At 39.0% G+C, this 21801-nt stretch overlaps 1 protein-coding gene across 2 annotated transcripts in view; it reads left to right on the top strand.

Moving 5' to 3' along the window:
• Positions 1 to 21801, top strand: part of LOC109066360 (T-cell immunomodulatory protein-like) — a 120181-nt gene that overhangs the window by 46082 nt on the left and 52298 nt on the right. For both annotated transcript variants that reach the window (XM_042728109.1, XM_042728111.1), the window contains exon 10: positions 12724 to 12872. In XM_042728109.1, coding sequence (XP_042584043.1) covers positions 12724 to 12872 — 149 coding nt within the window. The remainder of the gene's footprint in view (positions 1 to 12723; positions 12873 to 21801) is intronic.

The raw sequence follows: 21801 nt of genomic DNA, 5'->3' as shown, positions 1-21801 counted from the left end.
AGAGTCAGTGAGCTCTCAGAGCTGCTGTGAGGACAGTGACAGGACTGTTTTAAACATTGTGACACTGTCGCTTCTAAATGTAATGGTAGATTTGAGAAATGGATCATTTGAATGGGTCATTTAAATTTAATAACAGATTACAATAGAAGCCTATAATAATAGTGGCAGTTACTTATTTAGAGCTCATTGTGTGAAGGTCTGCTGTGGTCTGGCAGCTCATGCTCTTAACTGAATGTCAGCCACACAGTGGAAGGCAGTGGTTATCTCTCTGCCCTCTCACACACACACACACACACACACTGTCTGCCTGTCACAGGCCCTGGAACCAAAGAGAAAGGGAACAACGATGGACAGAGACTAGGAGAGGGCAAGAATGTAAAGGGCGAGGAACACGTGTCAGCTTTTGTCCGCCTGCCACAGGCGCTAGTCTTCACCATCAGATATAGCGAATAGAAAGAAAAGTTTGACTCTTCCATTTTTTTTCCCCATCTGTCCATCATATTCTCTCTGTCCATTATTGGTCTTTCTTTCTTTTCTTCTCAGTTCTCTCCCCTTCCATTCTTTTTAGAGTTTAGAAAACAACAAGCTACACTGGTTTGAAAGAGTTTATTCAATGCTGCCAAATAATGTACAAGACTGATACAGACATGCTGTACTGAAAAGAGAAGATACAAGAAAACAAACACTTGACAAAAGATGAAGAACAACAAAAGACACTCTTGTGTTATAGTCAAAGAACGCAGTCTATGATTTAATTGGTCAAGGGATTTCTCTGTTTTTAAGCATGTTTGTGTGGACAGGGGTGTGTGTGTCTGCTAATCACACAATACGCTCTCTCACACATAGTCTGCTAAATAAACTCATTCTCTCTGTTTTCCTTTCCAGCTCATCTGCTTAATATTGACAGTGTAAACATGTAACATCACACTCATTAGAGTGATTAGGGACAGCGATTGTCATCACCCTCACGGACACACACACACACATGTACACACAGTTTTGGCTGGCTGTATAAATGGACACTTCCAAGTCACTTCTATTGTAATTAAAGTTGGTGTGTGTACATTTTGGAAATTTAAAATGAAACATTTTCTTTATTTAATGACAGATTCACTATCAAAACTGGCCATTCTTATTTATATGGAATATTGTGGAGTGTATTACACTCTTAAAAATAAAGGTTCCAAAAGGGGGGTTTCACAGCGATGCCGTAGAAGAACCAGTTTTGGTTCCCCAAAAAAACTTTCAGTGAACAGTTCTTAAAACAGTTCTTTTTCCACTGTAAAGAACCTTTTGTGGAATGAAAAGGTTCCATGGATGGTAAAGGTTCTTTGTGGAACCATTGATGCCAATAAAGAACCTTTATTTTTAAGAGTGTTTATGATCTTCTTCTCATTCATGAAGCCAAAAATGTGCATTACAATAGGTGAAGAAAAGACCATCACTATTCTATTTCATGCTAAGTTTTTTCTGCACCCCCCTTTGGTTACTGTTGTTAACTCAGACAAGCTTTACAGAATGTCTTATAGAAATAAAATCAGTAATAGAGATTTCAGATTTTCGCTAAGAAATTTTTTTTAAATAGTTCAAATTTGAATTTCATTCTTATAGTACGTAGTTTTAAGTGAATTGTGATTTTTATTTGCCTAGACTTCAATACTCTCATAGAATTAGAATGTTTATTATAACTTTATGGTTACAGTTATCATTATGTCTTTGGCATTTAGCCTAATATTTAGCTACTTTAAAATAATTTTTGCATTGTTAGAATTTTTTTTTGTCCATTTTACCTGTAAAAATGGTCTCATTAGTATATATTTTTTTAGGTTTAGCTTCTAGCTCTATAAGCAGTTTTTCAGTCATTTTTGTCCTCAAACATGTAGCTATTTCAGAAAAACCCCCAATTGTTTCCTAACGAATCACTCTGACAGTCAGACATCTATTTCCCGATCTTCGCATTTCATTTACACCTGTATGCTTTTCACCCTTTCCAAGATTTAAATGATTACCTGAATTGTAGACGTGATTTCCGGGCTCTGAAAGAATGAGAGAGGAAGGGCTTTGGGATCACCACAGAATTAAACTATCCCTTAAGCTGCAATGCAGCAAAGCGGCATCCATAAAACATGGTGCAAGAAAGAAAGAGAGATGGGGAGGAAATGATGGAGAGCGAAGCAATAGATTGTCTGAGGTGGTGGAAGTGAGCGTCTGTGTACGTGTGTATTGAATTTCAACAGACCCGTGACGACTCACACTTATTCATTTCATTTTCATGTACTCTCTAACACCAACTCTCTCTCTGTCTGTCTCTCTCTCTCTCTCACTCTCTCTCTTTCTCTCTCTCTCCTCTCCTGCCCAGACTCTCTCTCTCTCTCTCTCTCTCTCTCTCTCTCTCTCTCTCTCTCAGCCCGGGGCGTCTCACACTTATTCATTTCATTTTCATGTACTCTGTAATAGCAACTTTGTTTCCAGCTTGGCAGCATCAGCTGAATTAATCAGTCCAATTATTTAATTCTCTTTTTATCTCACAGCATCACTAAAAAAATACACACCTAAAGTGTGGATTTTGCTTTGTATCTGACTGCTTCTCTTTATCATGACATCTCTAAATTATCAGAAGTAAGTGTCCTGTGGGCAAAGCTACTGAGGGCTACATTTCCCAGACTTCCGTGTAGAGACATCTCCTGAGGAGGTTAGATTGGCCATTATCTGCTTAGCCCATACAGGGCACTGAGGCCTTCATTTAGTCTCTCACTCAGGCAGCTGCTGATTCTGTCATTACTCATGGCGTCCCGTTCCCCTCGTGTCACAGCACCACCTGTTCAGCTTGTATGCTGCCACTCATGAGTTGTTAGTCGACCCACACAGAATCTGGATGGTTTTTAACATTATCTAAACTGATTAAGGGGGAATGTGTGCAGATTTGAATATGGTAAAATGTGCTAATGGGAGCTGAGAGGGCTGCGCACTTATTGGCAGCTGAAAGCATTATCAGAAATTAGCCAAAATAGAAGTTTTATCTGATGAGCAGTTCCTCCCAGAAACTTAGCGCACAGAACTCAACAGAAAACTCCACAGATTTGTGCACAGTTGGATTCTTGTCATTGGCAAAGTTTTAGACATCTAGGCAGTTGCTAAAGTCTTCAGAATGGTTTCTAGGGCTTTGTGTGTTTGTGCAGCAGAGTTTAAGGTACAACTGTGGTTAATGGTGCATCATGCTACATGAAGCATCTGCAGTATACATGCAATGACATGTCTGACAGATCTGGATGTCAACCTTGGACATTTTTTGTGAAATGCTAGTTGCATCCTTTCTGTTTAATGTCATCTGAAACAATTCTGAAGAAGTCCTAAGAGTTTTCCTTCGAGGGCTGATCTGGCTCCACTGCAGTAAGATGCAGCACCTATTTTAGTTTATCAAACCTCATACGCCTCTGAAAGACATTTTGCTATGACCTGTACAGATTAGAGGTCTAACGATTCCTATTATAAACAAACCATATGGACCACATCTTATGTCTAACCATTTCTCTGAAAATGCTGTTCTTTGACTTTTGTTAAGAGTAATTATGGTAATTCTCAGTTTTGACAGTTTATGACAGTTTATTCTGCAGTAATGGCATTGAGACGTCTTCTTTTGAATGGGTTATTTGTGATTTGCGTTACTTAACTCTGATAAATATATCTCACTTGTTTTTTAACATTACTCTGGACCATGAGATACTGAATGTTTGTAGGTGTCACAATAATCGTTGACATAGTCCGCAAAACTGTTAATTTTATTTATTTAATTTATATTAAATGAAATACCCATTAAGCACGTGGCTTAATGCTTTTAAATGGTTAAAGGGCCTTATTGAAAAATAAAAATAGGCAATTAATATTAATCATCTAATAATATTTTACAGGAATTGTTCACTAACAAATGAAAAAGTTATCATTTACATGCCTTCATGTCATTCCAAATCTGTATGAATTTCTTTCTTCTGTGTAACATTTTGAAAGATGTCTTTTGTGTTTTTGTTTCTACTATGAAAGTCAGTGAGATTAGTGTTGTTTTTTATGGACCGTTCTGTGCATACAAAACATTATTTATATATATATTTTTTTGTGCCACGGAAGAAAGTCATACAGGTTTGGAACAACACACAGGAATAAATAAAGAAAGAATTTCAAATTTTGAGTGAACTATACCTTTAACATACACTACTGTTCAGAAGTTTTGGGTTTTATATATTTGGGTTTTGGGTATATATTAGTCTATTATGCGCACCAAGGCTACATTTATTTGATCAAAAATACAGTTAAAACAGTGGTTTTGACAGAGGTGGACAGTATTGCAGTACATTTACCTAAGTATTGTACTTAAGTACACTTTTTGAGTACCTGTACTTTACCTGAGTCTTGTTTTTTCTGGAAACTTCACTGCACTTGAAAGACAAATATCGTGCTTTTCACTCCACTACATTTCTATCAAGGTCCTCGAAGTGGAAAGTCGTTACTATGCAGCAGCTTTTAGTGCTATTCCACTGTGTGGTATGGCACGGCACGGCTCGGCTTGGTTCGCGTTTCCACTGCAGTTTAGTACCGGTTTAGAGTGGGTGGAATTATTCACATGTCGTTATAGTTGCGCCACCTCTACTGCCGCGACTCCTGAAAAACGTTTTCATTCCACGTTGCCCCATCAAGCTCTCGCTGGATCTGCTCCTCTGCTATCAACCTCTACTTCCTCAACAGACCACAAAATAGCCATTTTTTGGTTGTTAAGGTGTGTTCGTTCAAATCAGATTCCTTCGCTGGCTGTGCTGATTTAAATCTAGCAGTTCTGCTATGTTTTAAGTTGCATGTTCAGTGACGCAGGTGTTGACGATTCTCTCCAGCCAATCAGTGATCAGCAGAGTTTACACATCACATTTTGGTAACGGTATGGTTCGCTTGGAACCTCAACCAAGGTGGTACCGAAAAAAGTACCAGGAACTGTACCCAGTAGAAAGCCCTCCAAAAGTGAACTGTATCGAACCGTACCGTGCCGTACCATGCAGTGGAAAAGTGCCATTTAAAAGTCAGTTAGTGATTTTTTTTTTTTTTCTTCTATCAGTACTGGCACTTCTAGGGTTACGTGAAGTGATTTACTGTAAGTAATATTTGACCAGCAGTATCTATACTTTCACTCAAGTAATGGAGTTGTGTACTTTGCCACCTCATATTGAGAAATATTACTACTGTTTAAAAATTGTTGAGCTGCTTAGTATTTTTGTGTAAAACATGATTGATTTTTTTTCTGAAATTTTTGATGAAAAGTACAGCATATAATCTCTTTTGATCAAATTAATACATTCTTGTGGAATAAAAGTATTAATTTATTTTTAAAAAGTCTTACTGATTTTTAAATGTAATATAACTATAAATATGATTAATAAATATGATTTAAATAAATTTTTTACACTTTCATGCAAATTACCTTAATGCAAATTATTAGAAAACAGGCCATCTCTTGTAATACTATGTCACCACACTGCAAGCTGGCATTGCAACACAAGCTAGATCGCTCCCACCAATATCATCAACTCTCATGTATGTATGTATGTATGCTTTCATGAAGTGTCAAAATGGTGCTAAAGATACTTTTTTTTTTTTTTTTCTCACCAACCCCCACCCCCGTCCTGCCAGATCCTCCACCAGTCCTTTGTATGGCTCTCATTATTTACAAATTAATCACTGCCTGCAGGTGACCTTCAGTTCTGGGCACTCTCGCAGGTGCACGTGTCTAGACATTTCTCTTCAGACATAAACACTGCATGCTGTAATAAACAGCCTGTACCCTTCCCACCTTTCCTGACATCAACACCTCTGATCTGACACGCCCGTCTTCTGATTCTTGTACCACATTTCATTACAAACTGTGCTCCTCTCTTCTAGGGAGGCTAATGAAGAAGCCGTCTGTTGTAGATTCTGTTTCACACGCAGGGAGGAATGGCACGCGTTCCCCGTAATGCGACGAGCGATGAAGCTTTCTTTCTCCCTTTTTTTTTTTCCTCCCGGAGTGTCATAAAGATGGCAGTTCATTAGACGTCGCACTTTCATATCATCTGTTCATGGCACCTATTGATGTAATGGCACCTCGTCTGGTGTCTTCCCTCCGGCGAGCTCTGATTTTAATTTCTTGGCCTTATGAAGCGTCGCAGCTGGGATGTGGGAGTGGTGGAAAGCGTAGCTCGGCTAAAACAGGGACTTTTTGCGCTTTAGTAAACAAAGCCACAGGGATGGAGTCTTGGCAAAGCGAACGTGATGATGTCTCCCCGACTGATATGAAGGAGGGAGGAAAATGGGCCATTTGTATTCTGTGCACAACGTTTGCTCTATCTAAGATGTCCCATTACTTTTGCTTAGGAAAGGCTATCATGGCTTTCTGCATTAAAGAGATCATTCTCTCCCTCTTCCCCTCTCTGTCACTTTGGCAACAACGGCACAGTCTAATTCGCTGACATTTCGGCTGTTCGGTCGCATGGTGTTTGCTGGGCTCATGCCGTCATTTACACAAAGGAGACACTTCAAATGATGTAAGTGGCTTATAACATGACAAACTGTCATGTGTGTCGTGAACAAGTAGAGTAATAACCTATAAAGCTGAAGTAATCGCTGGTGCTGAGGTATCCCATCATCCTTAGTGTCTAGATGTTCATGGCATTGCGGTGACATTAATGCAGGTCTCTCCCAGCTGTGTTCAGCCAATAAACATCTTAAAGCAGGAAGCCAAATGAGAAATTAGCGTGTTTTCTATGGTAGTTGGTTAATTACGGAGTGTCTCGTTATCCTGGATGACACTGATTAGCTTCTGTCTCATTTCTGTTTGATTGGATTGAAGGTGTGTGTGTGTGTGTGAAGTGGGTCTGTGTGCTCCAGTTCGGGTTGATTGGGTTAATCAGCAGAGCAGTTGATAGCAGGATGGGAGGCTTATTTTAGCAGAGAGTTGCCTCTCTTTTCTCTGTGATCATCAACAGGCCCATCCCACCAAACATACACCAAAAATGACCCCTTCCCCTCTTTCTTCTCCTCTTCAGGCTTTCTTATTGCTCCTCTCATCCATCACACACACTCTGAGGTGCCAGTTGTAGTCTTAGACATGCAAAAGCGTCTTTTTGTGCAAGTCATGCCACGTGTTCACCTGATTGGCCTCAATAACCTGTCAGGTAGATGTTCTCCACAAACAGGATGATAAATGTGCAGAGTCTTTGTTAGGAAGGCCTGGCTGATTCTCAGATGAGCTCTCACATCCTTTTAAACAATGAGCGGCATACACAGGCTCTCTAGGCACCCAAGTAACCCAAACCCTCCCCTGACCTGCCAGAGAGTCCAGGTCTGTGTTAAGCAGATGGTGGGAAAATACTCTTTGGGTTATATGGCGGCTTAAAGTATAATCTGTTTACTAAACTTGAATTATTGACTTAAAACCTGTTCGCATTTCTCCAAAGGCTGCTGATAAGCAGGACATTTTGCCAGTCACATCCTGTCGGGCTTATTTCTGCGTGAATTTTGTACGGTGCCTTTTACATCCCTCTCTGTGTGACTCTGCTGGCCTCCTCCACTCTCCTGTCTGCATTAGAGATTGAGGGATGTCGTTGCATGTAGTGTAATGATGTGTGCTAGGCTCTTGTTCAGTGGTACAGTTCGATGCTGCCAGGCTGGTTTGCCACCAACAGTTTTCATTGGCCAGCAGATAATGCCGCCAACACCTATTCTCAACGGCAGCTGGTTCAGGTTATTTTTAAACTTTGGAAGGATGTTTTCAATGTAGATCACACCTGCTCATATTCAGACTGTCTAGATGCCAAGTTTGGCACATGCAAGCAGTTCTCGCTTTCATCGTAAAGCAGGATATGTCTCACCATCTAATTCTCAATACCTTTACTGGCTAAATCATCTCTTAGTCTTTCATGTTTTGCTATATTTTTCTCTTGCTTTTTCCTAATCTTCTGAAGGCCTGTTCACACCACAACGAATGTTCGGTGTGAATATTTGGTGTGATAAACATTTTGAATGAATGGCTGTTAATGTGTCTGTTCGGACTGACAAACATTTGTATGCTGTCATAATAAGAATCAGTTGCATTAGCAAATGATTTGTATGTATGATTCTTAAGAATCAGTTGCTGATGCGACTGATTCTTTTACAGAGAGGTGTTTTAATCTCTTTTCTATCAAACTGCAAATGAAGCTGGCTAACCAATAAGAATCACATGCACAGAAACATTGCTGTTATATAAAACTGTGACTTGGAGGCACTCACAAATGGACCATTTGTGAATAGCAGTGAATAGCAGAGGAAAAATCCAAAGCAGCTCTGTTGTCTCTGTACTCTTGTTTTTGGTGTTATTTGATAAATAGTACTCAAAAATACAAAATTACAATCAGAATGGCTTTTGAAAAGCTGTGAATACTCTAAATACTTAATTTATTTTCCATGACAAGTGGGTGTCTGAAATGGAAAACTGTGCAGCGCTTTGCATGCTTTGGTAAATGGGGTATTTCTGCTTTTCTATAAATGCCATTTGCTGTCAGAGACAGTTCATTCTTAAATTTGAAGGTTTGAAAACAATCATGTTCAGAATAGAAATGATCTCAAACTTGCATCAGTTTGACTCTAAATATCAGCTAGAAGGACTTGAGTAGACCCATTCTGTGTTCACCACAATGTCAGCCCACAGCCTTGTGATTTCCATCTACCCTCCCTAATAAATCAATAAGACTTAGCATTAACCAGCGGTCAGCACTGATATAAGTCAATTTACACAAGCAGACACGGAGTGATGGAAGCCGATTGTAGATGGCCTCAAGGGCAATGACTGTTTGCATAATCATTTCTGTGTTGAATGAAAGGAGTCTTTAATTCAGCGGAATTCAGCTGGGAGTTAAGGCCATTTTCTGTGAGTGGCTTCTTGAGAGAAAGAGATGTTTTGTTTTTGTTTTTGTATGTGAAGTTTTACTGTAGTTCTTAATAGTAGAGTGGAAGTAAAGGACTCTTGGATGGCTCACACACACAGAAACAGAACCAGATGTGTGCATGTATTTTATAGTGTCTCAACACGTACCAGCATGTATAACCCACTCAGAGTCGTTCATAAAGATCATTTGTTTTATTTCAGCTGGTATCGAGGTTCTCAACAATAATGGCCCTAGTTTAGAAATGGTTTGCCAAGCATGTTCAATTAAATAAAACCCTGTCAGTATTTCTACTTGGTTATGATGAGCCATCACTAAGTGTGCCCATAAGCTGTCATAACATCTCATAACCTGTTTTAACAGCCCATCAGTCAGAACTGCTAACTTAGGACCTGTGGTGGGGGTTGAGGTCTGGCTCAGCAGTACTATTGGAGGGAAGCACTCCAGGAGCTTAAGAACCATTAAACGTTCATTAACTGAGTGAGTGAAAGAAAAAGCAAGCAAGAAAGCAGCAAAGTGGGAAAAATGAGAGTGCACATATGTTCACATACTGTAGACATGTATACACACATAGACATCATATAACTCACGGATGGTTGTGTGAGTTGCCTCTCCACGCTCTACCACAATCATTATATGGGATTTGATTCTAACAAACCTCAGATTTTCCTTACAGAGTCAATTGTTATATATATAACTTTATGAAAGTTAGCAATTGTTATATCTCTAATTTGGTTTATAGGTTAGTTATTGTTACATTTCATCATGGTTTAAAAGTCATCATAGCCAAAAAAGAAAAAAAAAAATCTACTCGATCTTACTGCTGCCTTTGAAACAATAGACCATGGTATCACATTAAGGGCATAGCCTTACAGTGGTTTAGTTCTTATTTTAAAGAACTTTTTCTACAGTTTTCAGCAAGTTCTCCTCATCTTCAGCCCCAATTGTTAGTGGGGTTCCTCAGGGGTATATATTGAGTCCCCCTTTTTTTTTTTTTTTTTTTTTAATCTTCCTCTTGGAAGTATTATTGGGCAACATATTAATTTTTATTTATTTGCTGTTCTGATAACTCTCAGCTATATTTGCCTTGGAAAACTGGTGACTCCATCCAGCTTTCTCTGGACTGCTTCGAGGACAGTCTTGGTTGTCAAATTACTGTTTCCAGCATAATAATGACAAAACTGAAATAATTATTTTGGTCCCCTGAAATCTAGATGTTGCCTGATTAATAAGCTTGGAAATCGTTTTCTTTCAATTTCACTTCAGCTGAGAAATTTGGGTGTCATTCTTAAACTTTGAGTCAAACACATTAACTCTCGCACCTTCAGATGGTGCAGAATGCTGCTGCAAGGCTGTTAACATTGGCTAAAAATATAAGATCATATCACTCCAATTTTAGTCTTCCTTCATTAGCTTCCGGTTTATTTTAGGATCCAGTTTAAGATGATGTTTTTTAAAGCCCTTAATGATCAAGCCTCATCGTACATTAAAGATCTTATCCTCCTTTACTTATCTAGCAGATCTTCTGATAAGCACTTTATCATGTCCCACAATCTTGTCTTAAATTATAGGCTGATACAACTTTTTGGGTCACTGGCTCTATAGCCTATGGCAGTGGTTCCCAATCCTGGTCCTGGAGAACCCCCAGCACTGCACATTTTAGATGTCTCCCTATTCAAACACACCTGATTCAACTCATCTTCTCATTAGTGAAGACTCCAAGACCTCAAATGTGTGTGTCAGAAAAGAGAGACAAAAGCGTGCAGTTTTGATGGTTCTCCAGGACCAGGATTGGGAACCACTGGCCTATGGAATCAGCTACCTTGCAGCTTGAAAGTTAGTTATTGAAAGCTAGTTATTGTTTTATCTCTACTCTATGGATTAAAGTTTAGTTACAGTGTTGTGTTTCTAATATTTGAAGGTTTGCAGTTATTGTGACTAATTGTTAGAAAGTTAGTTTTTGCAATCTAGCAGTTTGAACTTTATTTGTTACATCTCTTTTTGAAGCTTAATTACGTTGGTAACTTTCTGAAGTTAGCTATTGTAACGTCTCTGATGTTTAAAGATTAGTTATTGTAACTGTTTGACAGTTGTTAGTGTTGTTATATACACTAATGGTTTAAAGGTTAGTTATTGTTATATTTGATAATCAGTATGTTACATCTCTAGCAGTTCTAAGGTTAGTTATTTTCTCAAATTTTTTGAAGGTTAATAATGTTTATGATCGTATATAGGCTAGTTATATCTTTAATTGTTTAGCTATTGTGATGATTAAACTGTTGGAACATTTTATAATTGTGACTGTATATCTTTAACTGTCTGAACTGCATATCAAATATTTTAAACCATGGTTTAACAGAAATTGTCCTAGATAACCTGTCAAGCGCTTAGCGGGAAATGGTGCTGCAATGTAAACAAACATTGCAGGACTCTCATATTTTCTCATAATGAGGCGGCTAGGCTTACAGTGCACACCATGACTCACAAGCTTGACTTCTATTTTTCTTTTCAGTAGAAAGGAGACTAACATCAGTTAGTTCTTGCTTTAGAGATATTACCAATATTAGCTTTAGACGTATTATTTTGTACAAATACAAACATTCTCTATTTGCCTGATCCATGCATTGCTGATTCTGGCTGTGTACCGAGGGTCAGGAGAAAATCTTATTAGCAGCCATTACAGAAAGCTCTGCCTTCTTTCTCCTGCATTCTCTCTTTACCACTTTGTGTCCAACTCCCCTCTCCCTGCATATCTCTAGCAATCTCTCTCTCTCCCTCCCTCCTGTCTCCGTGCCTCCATCCCCATGGATGTAAACATGCAGAGATGCACCTGGCACTCTGTTTTACATTCATGAGTGAGTAAAGCCTGTAGCATCTGCGCCTGTGCCTCCCCCACATACGTGCAAATGACCAAACCCAGAGAGCAAGAGAACCATAATGCTGCACTGTCTGGTGTGCTGCTTTGCTTTGGCTACATTCAGTCCAATTTATTTATTTTTATTGTTATTTTTATTTTTATTTTTTTGGGGGGGGGGGGGTTGTTCACATGACCTGTTAACTTTGGCTCATATTAGAGACTGGTTTAAACAAGGGAAATTCCTAAACTGCGACCCAACATCCCTACTCTGACAAATTCATCGTATCGTCATCAACTAATTTAATAATGTAATTTTGTCACTTTATAAAATCAGATAAATTTGGACAGTATTACACAGTATTACATATCTAATATGCAGTAATATTTATTTGAAACATTTAATTTTGTACTTTCTGTGTAAAGGCCTGTTCACACCAAGGACGATAACTATAAAGATAACGATAAAGATATAGTTCTAAAAATCGTTTTCAGTATTAAAGAACAGCGGTGTCCACACCACAACTATAACGATAAAGACAAAGAAAACGATATCGTTGGAATCACTTTCAAAACGATTTTTTTCCAGCTGAAGAACGATAAAAAATTGACAGCCCATCAGAATCCATCCTGCTGTAACGCGCTCGAGAATTTAAAGCGCCAGACGAGCGTGCGCTTAGAATAAACAGAAGATATCGTTCGCTGGTGTGGACGCTAATATCGTTATCTTTATAGTTATCTTTATAGTTATCGTTCTTGGTGTGAACGGGCCTTAATACTTCATATAGTGATTCATGTCAACTGCTTGAACTGTGTTGTGAATTTAGTTAACTTTTGAACAATTATATCGCTTTTCCTTTTAGTTTAGCAGTGATCTCTTGTACTGTATGCCAGCTCATGTAACTGAATTGTCTTCCTCTGTTGTCCCAGTGGGTGCCGGTGCTGACAGACTTCAGGAGGAAGGATTCTGTGTGGGGATTTGTGTCTTCTTCAGATGTTCCCATCACCCTGCACTTAGGAGACTACAACATGGATGGCTTTCCTGATGCCCTGGTCATTCTTCGTAACACCAGTTCTAGGTAAGTCAGCATCAGTGCCGGGTAGCCAAAATAATGTACAAATAATGTTTATTTATCAATAATTACTCAAGTAGGAGCAAAAGTCATGATACAACTGATTATTTGAGTTAGAGGAACAGAGCATCCAGTGAAATTACTGTTTAAATAATGAGTACTGTTTACATAGGATCTGATCAAAGTTCAGAATAAAGCACTGGTGGTGATAATGGTGAAATGGTGAAAAAAAAGTCTATGAATGTAGACATTATGAAACTGTGAACATGTTTCATAATGCAAATGGTCACCACGAAATGGGAAGATGTATATACATCTTGGGTTTTGGGTGGAGAGCTAAAATCGTATCTCACTAAAATCAGTGGATTTGCACATCATCTTGAGATAGATACACCAGATTTATAAAACAAAATGTCTCGAAGAGTTAAAATACTTTCCTTTAATTGAGTACCTACTCTTAAGAAGTTTTCTTTTTCTTCACACAAGTTACTTAAGGAAATTTGTCAGAGTACGTATAAAGCATTACGACCACCCATCTCTCAAAGGCAGTGACTTGTGTTTTAAGAAGTGAATGTCTCTTTTCAGCAAGATTTTTAGCAAGGAAATTATTTTTTTATCAATACTGAATCGCAAAGTAAGCAACTATGTTTTGACATTTAAACACAAAAACTCTCAACACCATGAAACTTTTTATTTAAATTTTTTAAACCAAGCAAGTGCTTAAAGAATTTTGTAAACATACAAGGGCTAAAACCCAACCTTTATTACTTTTCCTTTTATCCAAATAGGATCTTTTTGATACTGCCGCACTAGCTGTTTTTCGAAGCACAGCAGCGCTTTTTCTTTTCTCTTTTTTTCTCCTTCAAAGAATTTAAACCTTAAGTTAGAGGATTTCTTGGGTAATCCTGATAAAACAAGACTTTGGGAGACTTTCTACACTTCTGGGGCATTTTATGTTTTTCCTCTCCACTTACAATAATGCTCAACATACATGATCTTATTCCACCCTCTTTCTGAGCATGCTGGTTGTGACATCAATTTCTAAATGATCGGTTTTTGCAGCTCTCTGTAAATGGACTGTGGAGATAATTTGCCTGTGTTAGAGTATGTCTGAACAGCTTTAAATAGCATTTTTTACATCATACGTCACACTTCATTCACTATTATGTTAACAGTGAATAAATGGCAGGGTAAAGGTTGGCTGAAGTGTTGCCATCAACAAAAGCGTGAGAGCAGGTGCCTGTGAAGAGCCAGAAGCTTCGATCTGGCCTGACCTGAGTGAGGACAGACAGGCCTGAAAAAGCAGCAGGAAGGGCATGGATGGATTAACAGCTCTCTGATTGAGATAAGATACTAGAGGCTCTGCCGCTGGCCTTCAGGTGACTATGAGAGATGCTCCAGATGCTTTTAGAACACAAAGACAACTTCACATCGTCCTGAAGGACAGGGGATTTGTGTCTGGACTCAGAGAATCACAAGTCGCTTTAGCGACACACAAAGAATCCTAGAAAAACACTTCTTTTTTTATGATCTGCTTCGTTGTGGTCTCTAGTCTATGGTCTTCATGTTTAATACATTAGGTTGACCTAATCTTTAAGTCAGTAAAGGCTTAAACTTCCCCTTGTGTCCTAAGGCTTTAGTGCTGGTATAGTCTCTTCTAATCACCCCACAGCCAATCTCATCATCAGCACTTCCACAGTAATCAGGCAACATGTATCCAGAGACCTCAGAGATACACCAGAGTGTGTTCAAATCGGCCGATTGTCATTATCGTTGCCTCTAATGACTAAGATGCCAAGGAGAGTGATTTGATTCTCATCAGCCAGGAGCTGGATGTTAAAACCTCCTTTCCTCACAGATGGCCACTTTCTTATCTCATACCAATCTGTGCTTGGATCACTCTAAACAATCCCTTGAACCTTCTCGTTAAAGACAGCAGCATCTTTCTATGAATCTTCAGTTTCTTTTTTCACACTCTTCGCGGAATTAAATAACATATTCCATACTTCCCGATTTATTGAACAATTTAGTGAACAAATACAGGATTTTGCATATTCTGTGACTTTGTTGAATATAGAGGCTTAGTGGATGGCTTAAGCGCGCTATATTCATATGTTCATGAGGTCAGAACAAGCATGCTGATACCCATCAAACGCATGGGCATTTTACAGTTTAGAGTGACTGATGTAGATGTGAGTAATGTTGTGCCAGTTCCTATCTTGCTTTTATTCTCCCCCAAATGCTTTCAAACAGCCTCCAGCCCATTTTGTTAGCAAAGGTTGTCATGGTTTCTGAGGTGATAGAGTGTGTTGGAGTTTGTGAGGGTTTTTTTTTTTTTGAGTGAGCGAGTGGGTGGGTGAGAGAGTTTACCCAACCAGCCAGAGACATTTTCAAAGTCAAAACCATTTAAAATTGAAATGAGAGCTTCACACTTCTTTTAAATGAACCATACGTAGTCTTCAGCAGATTTGGCGAGTGTAAAGATTCATACTGATCTAAATGTTTCTGAACTGTCAGTGGATTAAAACATGATTTTCTTATTGGCTCTTCAAGGGTTCTTCATCTCTCCATCGTCTTCAGCTTCAGACCGCATCATCAGCCTCGATCTCAATTCTCATCGGACTTCTGACACTTAGTCTTTCTAGTCTCTCTCTCTGTCATATCCTATCAAGGCAATATAAGATAAAGGGTTGTCTTTGGATGATAGGTGTAGGTGTAGATACTAATTTTAACTTCTGTTGTGCCCTCTCTTACCAATCGGAGTGTTTCCAATTGAGTCTGAAATGTTAGATTTTAAATCATAATCAGGTGCCTGGGTGGAAAGGAAATTTGTGCAGCTGGTACATTTCTAAATCATAAGTTTTCATTTTGCAAGTTGCAGTTTGTTTGTGGTTGAACAATATCCTAGATGTGGTTTCTTTTTTGCACAGTCTTGCAGAACTACCAACATCTGCCTCCTGAAAAATAATCATAGAGCAAAAATCAAAATCTTATAATCCCCCAAAAATGTTTTTAGTGCTAACATCCTTATCGTATCATTCACATCTGCCTCCTGTACTTGAAGCAGAGAGCAGTATTTAAACTGTTAGATGCCCCCATCTAAAACACATGGTTCTGTGTGGATACACCAGTGACCTGCTGCTGGGGAGGTAGTATTTAGGGGGAAGTCAGGCCTCGACCCATCACTGACTACATGAGTCCAGCCCACATGCTGACACTGACATGGAGGTGCTCTAGAGGAGTCACTGTCTGTTTCTCTCACTGACAATCATCTGTACCTCTGACACACACACATTCCCATTTTACCCATTGTTGTGTATATATATAGAGACCGCTTTGTGTTTTAGTGTAAGTCACTGTGTGTCACTTTCTGAGAAAATGACTGTGGGCAAGGAAAAGCGGAGTACAGTGCCTTTTTCAGCTGAAACAACATCAACATTTTGAGAGATTTAGAAATTTCTTTATAGCTTTGTACTACACTTATCTGTCTCTTTCTTCACTTTGAAAGTAGAGATACACCAGTGTACATTAACTGGATCAACCTGAAAAAAAAATTATAAGCATGATTTGAGCTTTATTTGTATTTGAGAATTATTTATTGAAAAGTTGAATAGGAGTACAAAGAGAGTAAAAAAATTAAAAGCCATAGAACAAAGAGTGCTTTGAAGTGTTTCACTATCTAACTGTTGAGGCCTGTTGAAGCTGCTAAAGTTATCCAAAAAGTCAGTTTTTTCATTAATACTCCAAGACTGCTCAAAACTACAGTACATGTTTTTAGCATGATATTTTACTTGACAAAACTATTTACATTAATTTCTTGGCAAGGCAAGCATTTTGACCACAAAATGCATTTAACATCAAGTGAAGACACAAAGAAGCTGTCTGATATTTGTGTGTCCTGAATTGAGTGTCAGAGGACCAGTACTTTACATCACAAATTGCTGCTTCGAAATACATTATTTACACATAATCTTGACTTAGTGTTGAAGATTTCAGTCTTTGCCCATTCAAGCAGGAGCTGTATGTGTACTGTATGTATCTGCTACATAGAAAATAGCTGCCTGAGGGCATATCTGCACTGTGAATGGACCTAAAGCGACATTGCTACACACACAGAACTGATTCTGTGGCACACATTTACTATGGATGTTTAACAGTGTGACTAGGCACGACTACAGCCGTTTCGAGAACAAAGTGTGCATTCTCTTTCCTGTCATTTTCTTCCACCTACTCTGCTGCTTCTGTGTCCTTCTCCAGCTTTGTTTTCCCTCACTGCTGTTTGCCTGTTGAATTCGCCCTTGGTCTGATTCGGATAGATGGAGAGCTAAGCAAGCACACTTTTCAATCTTCTCTTTATCAGCAGATTACATGTCAAATACCTGGCCCATCTCCTACACACTCCCTTCCTTTCCCATTCTGCTCTCCTCCACTCTGGTGTCTTGCCCAGGTGCTTGTTTGGCTTCAGATGAAATGAAGAGCGGCAGAAGAGCTTGGTCATCAGAACTCTGACTCACCAATAAAATCGCTTTAAGAGGGCTGAGAAGAGGACTCGCTTTGTTCATCTTCACACAGCTCTGCTCGCATTGATTTTTTGTTCACTTCTGGCTGTGTAAATAATACACAATCACAGCATCTCGACCTCATTAGATCACACATTCTGCAGTACGAACACACTGATCAGGATCCGTTAGCTTTTCCATGGATCCAAAGCTTTAGATCTCATTATTGGCGGCAGTGTGATCTTGTGCCTCTGATACAGCTTTGTTAAGAAGTTGTGTAATCATTTACCACTCAAGCATTCTGCACTGATGCAAAGATTAACCGTTGTGGAAGTCTCAGAAGCGAGAGAGTGACCTCTGACCTCACAGCTTGGGGTGAGATTATGTAGACAGCAGTGGGACTGCTCCATCGCCCCTCATTTTCATGTGTCAGGCGAGGACGTTGTTTAGCCTGATAAAACATCTGGACACAGTGTTGTTCTCTGGAACGCATCCAGCATGTCAGGAACTTTCCCTTTCTAATGGTCACATGTAAAGGGGTCCTATTATGCTTGTTCACTTTTTGAATGTGTAGTGTGTAGTGTGTATGTTTGGGCATTAAAAAGATCTTCAAACTTTCAAATCTCAAAGTCCACTCCAAAGGGAGATATTTCGCTTTTAAAAAAATCCCTTTTCAGGAACTACAACAAACGGCTCGTTTGGACTACAGCGTTTTATTTTCCTGGTTTTGTGATATTCCAAAGCGGCCCATTCGAATATCATTAAAATAATTCCCGCCTATGGAAATTCGAAGGATTGGGGAGGGGCGAGGTCATGGTTAGAAAGCTTGGTTGGGTGCATCAGACAATACGACGAAGAAGTGCTGCTGTAGCCTCAAGTTTTCACAAGTTATTACACATGCACCTGAATAATTGTATATGTAAAAATGTATGTTACAATTATGAAAACGTTTTTATAATAAATTGCTGACAGTAGAATACTGGACAAAGATGTAATCTGCAAAATTTACACTTCAATTATGAGACTACAGTGTTTCCCATACATTGAGTGCGGGTGTTTTTATATCACTGCATTTCTGAAGGAAACCTACTGTCTTCAGAAAAATGGATGTCATTTTTATTTAATCTTGCATGTAATGTCTGATAAAGCAGTTTTTTTGGAGCGGGAGCGCTGCTTTGTGTACAGCGGTTGCCGGGGAAACCTAGATCTCTCCCACTCCAACAGCGCCTCCTGCTGGCAGAGAATGAGTTTGCATATATATGCTGCCTGGGAAACACTGGACTATGGTATGAATGAATTCAACTGTATGTAACAGTTTCACTGCAGTTCATGTTATTATGTTAGAATTAAATAACAATAAAAATAACACATATGCACTTATCTGTACATAGTAAATGCAGTTAATTTTAAGCAGTTGTTGACATCCTATCTAAAACGTGATTTAGCCCAAAAAAAAAACAACAACAATAACGTTACCGCTCTAATATGTCTTGCAATATACGTGTGTGCAAAGGTTCTGCGCGATCCTCTTGTTCAATATTCTCTGGGTCTTAATCCAGCTCAAATTGATGTGTCAATATTGACGCCATTCTTAACTAAACTTGCTGCTTTGGCAAGAGGCGGGGCAGTACTGAACACCATCTTAACTGTTCTCCAATCACAACGCACTGGGATAGCTAACCAGTCACATCACATTTCGTTTTTCGGAAGGCATGCCTTCATCAAACCCAGAACTAATCAAGCCATTTGTGCCAGGATGGGGGGAAAGGCATTGTAATAATGTAAATTATGTAAAAAAATAATGCGAGCATGTTCTAGAACACCCCCAAAACAAATTCAAGACAATGTAAAAGAGCATAATAGGACCACTTTAAGATTCCAATTTACTGTGTAAATAGTCTATTTCTATATGGTTTGCTTCTTAATACAAAGAATGGTTTTTGCTCCTATTTGTTCTTTATGCATTAAATATGAGTACTATCAGTAGACTCTCTTTCAAACTGTTTCAGCAAGGATTCATTAGATTATTAATAAATTATGACTAAATTAAGTAGCAGTAAAGACTTGTACAATGTTATAATGTTAAACATTTTATAATACAATTTAAAAGTCTGAATTCTATTAGTTGATCTCAAATAGTTTTTTCAATTAGTTAATCTCAACTAAAACTTTTATTTATTTATTTATTTTGGCCATACTTACAGGACAAAACTAAAGTTCATCTTCATAGCTTTAGGAAGCACTTAAAGGGTTAGTTCACCCAAAAAATGAAATTGTAATTGTAATTCCAAACCTGTGAGACCTTTGTTTATCTTCAAACCACAAATTAAGATATTTTTGATGAAATCCAAGAGCTTTCTGACCCTCCATAGACAGCAAGGGAACTACCTCGTTCAAGGCCCAGAAAGGTAGTAAGAACATTGTTAAAATCGGCATCAGCGGTTCAACCTTAATTTTATGAAGCTATGAGAATTATTTTTGTGCACAAAAAAAAAACTTTATTCAACAATTCTTCAATTCTCTTCACTGTCAATCTTCGACATGCGTTCATGACAGTGGTTGAATCTCTGATGTCACATGGGCTATTTTAACGATGTCTTTACTACCTTTCTGGCACGTTACTCAGCAAGTTACTACCTCTCTGGGCCTTGAATTTGGTAGTTCTGTTGCTGTCTATGGAAGGTCAGGAAGCTCTCGGATTTCATCCAAAAATATCTTAATTTGTGTCCTGAAGATGAACAAAAGAACTAACCCTTTAATATCACAACATGGAAGAGTAACAAATTAGTCTCATAAGCTATATTTTGTTGACTACATCACTTTTTTTGTTGACTGTACTATCTATAATTTATGAAAATTGTATTCAATTAAATGCAGATCAGATGATGAAAATGTCTGGATTTCTGTTAATTCATTTCATTCATTATTTATTCATTGCATTCATGTTTGGTCTCAATCCATCAGTCTTTTTAAGCATTACAAATCGCAACATAGAGCTCCACTCTGCTCCTGGCACACAGTTAACCATCCTCCGGAAATGAAATGGCTGCTAGCTGTAATTAAATCAACTTTCCTCTGTGTCTGAGAGGCAAAGAGAGACAAACATTAGACAACAGCTCATGAGAATAAAGTATGATTATGGTGAAAAGATAATGGAAGAGGAAAAGAGTTTGTTTGTGCACTAAATCACACGCAGTGTGTTATGTCCCTATACATGTCAGTGACTGTGTCCGTGTGTTGGTTTGTGTGTCAAGATACAAGAAAGGAAAATAAACTACATTCCCTTTGCTGCATGCAGGAGTCTCTAGCTTCAGCTGTGTATGATTGAGTTGGCTTAAGGCTACTTCTGTTCCTCACCTCATCCCATCAGATGCGCCAAACTCCTCTGTCGCCTGCCAGCAGCCCCTCCTTTACACACAAGAGGGCCATTAACAGGGTGTTTCCCAGTTCCTTCGCACTCCTCCTCTCTCTTGATCTATTACTATCACTCTCTTTCTCTCCTGTCACTGTGCTTTGTACATCAAAGTCGTTCTCCCGCCATGCAAATGACCCACTCGATAGGACCGCTGCTATGCCGTGGGCTAATGGTCCCACCCCCTCCCCATTCCTGCCCATTTAGGCTGAAAATTAATTAAGGTTCTGCATCAACAGCCTCGGGATGCCCACCAGAGCATGTCAGGGAAGAGGAACAATGCGCTGATCTACGGCAAAAATATTTGGATGGGCGTAAGGTATTGCACGCTCATTCCAAAGTACGTAAAACTGACTCATTTTGGTTTTATTTTATAGATTTTTTTGAAATGGTAATTGGCTGTGTCCCACCAATGAGGCTAGACATCATTTCCGCTCCCGTCAAGACTTAATGAATTTTAATGTAAAGGACACCGTTGAAAATCAAATTTATTTTCATTTTTCAATTCAAATAGAATCAGCAGAGGAAAGCACAGCTAAACAGCCGGAGGGCCGCACTGAAAATCCATTTGTCATGTACGTGAGGCTGCGGACGAGACAGTAGCCAGGCCTTTGCTCGTCTATCTCTCTCCACCTCTCGTCGCTCTTCCCTACCCACCACCGGAGCTGCCAAGAACACTTATCTGGTGATTAGAGTGGACTTGATCCAGATGTTACAATTATGAAGTGCTGGATCACATTTTTTCTGACATCTTTCTTACATCTCTATCAAGGATCTTTTCATGGTGGTTCAGATGCAGAGGAGCTCTGTAATGAGATGTGTGATGGTGCACACAGGTGGAGTGTAAAGGTGTGAGCTGATCTGTAGTCAGGCAGCAGGTGGATGCCCATCTCATGGGCCAGCAGGTGTGTTCTGGTTTAACAGAGCTCCTGAGAGACTTTATCATGCTTTCTCTCGCTCTATTTCTTTCTGTGTTTCTGAACTGCTCTAATCACCTCTCTGCTTCGGGGGGCCTCTCTCCTAT

The sequence above is a fragment of the Cyprinus carpio genome, chromosome B7 (assembly GCF_018340385.1).
Source record: "Cyprinus carpio isolate SPL01 chromosome B7, ASM1834038v1, whole genome shotgun sequence".
NCBI lineage: Eukaryota > Metazoa > Chordata > Actinopteri > Cypriniformes > Cyprinidae > Cyprinus > Cyprinus carpio.
Note: the sequence above shows the minus strand (reverse complement) of the source record. Positions and strands in the feature narration are given on the sequence as shown.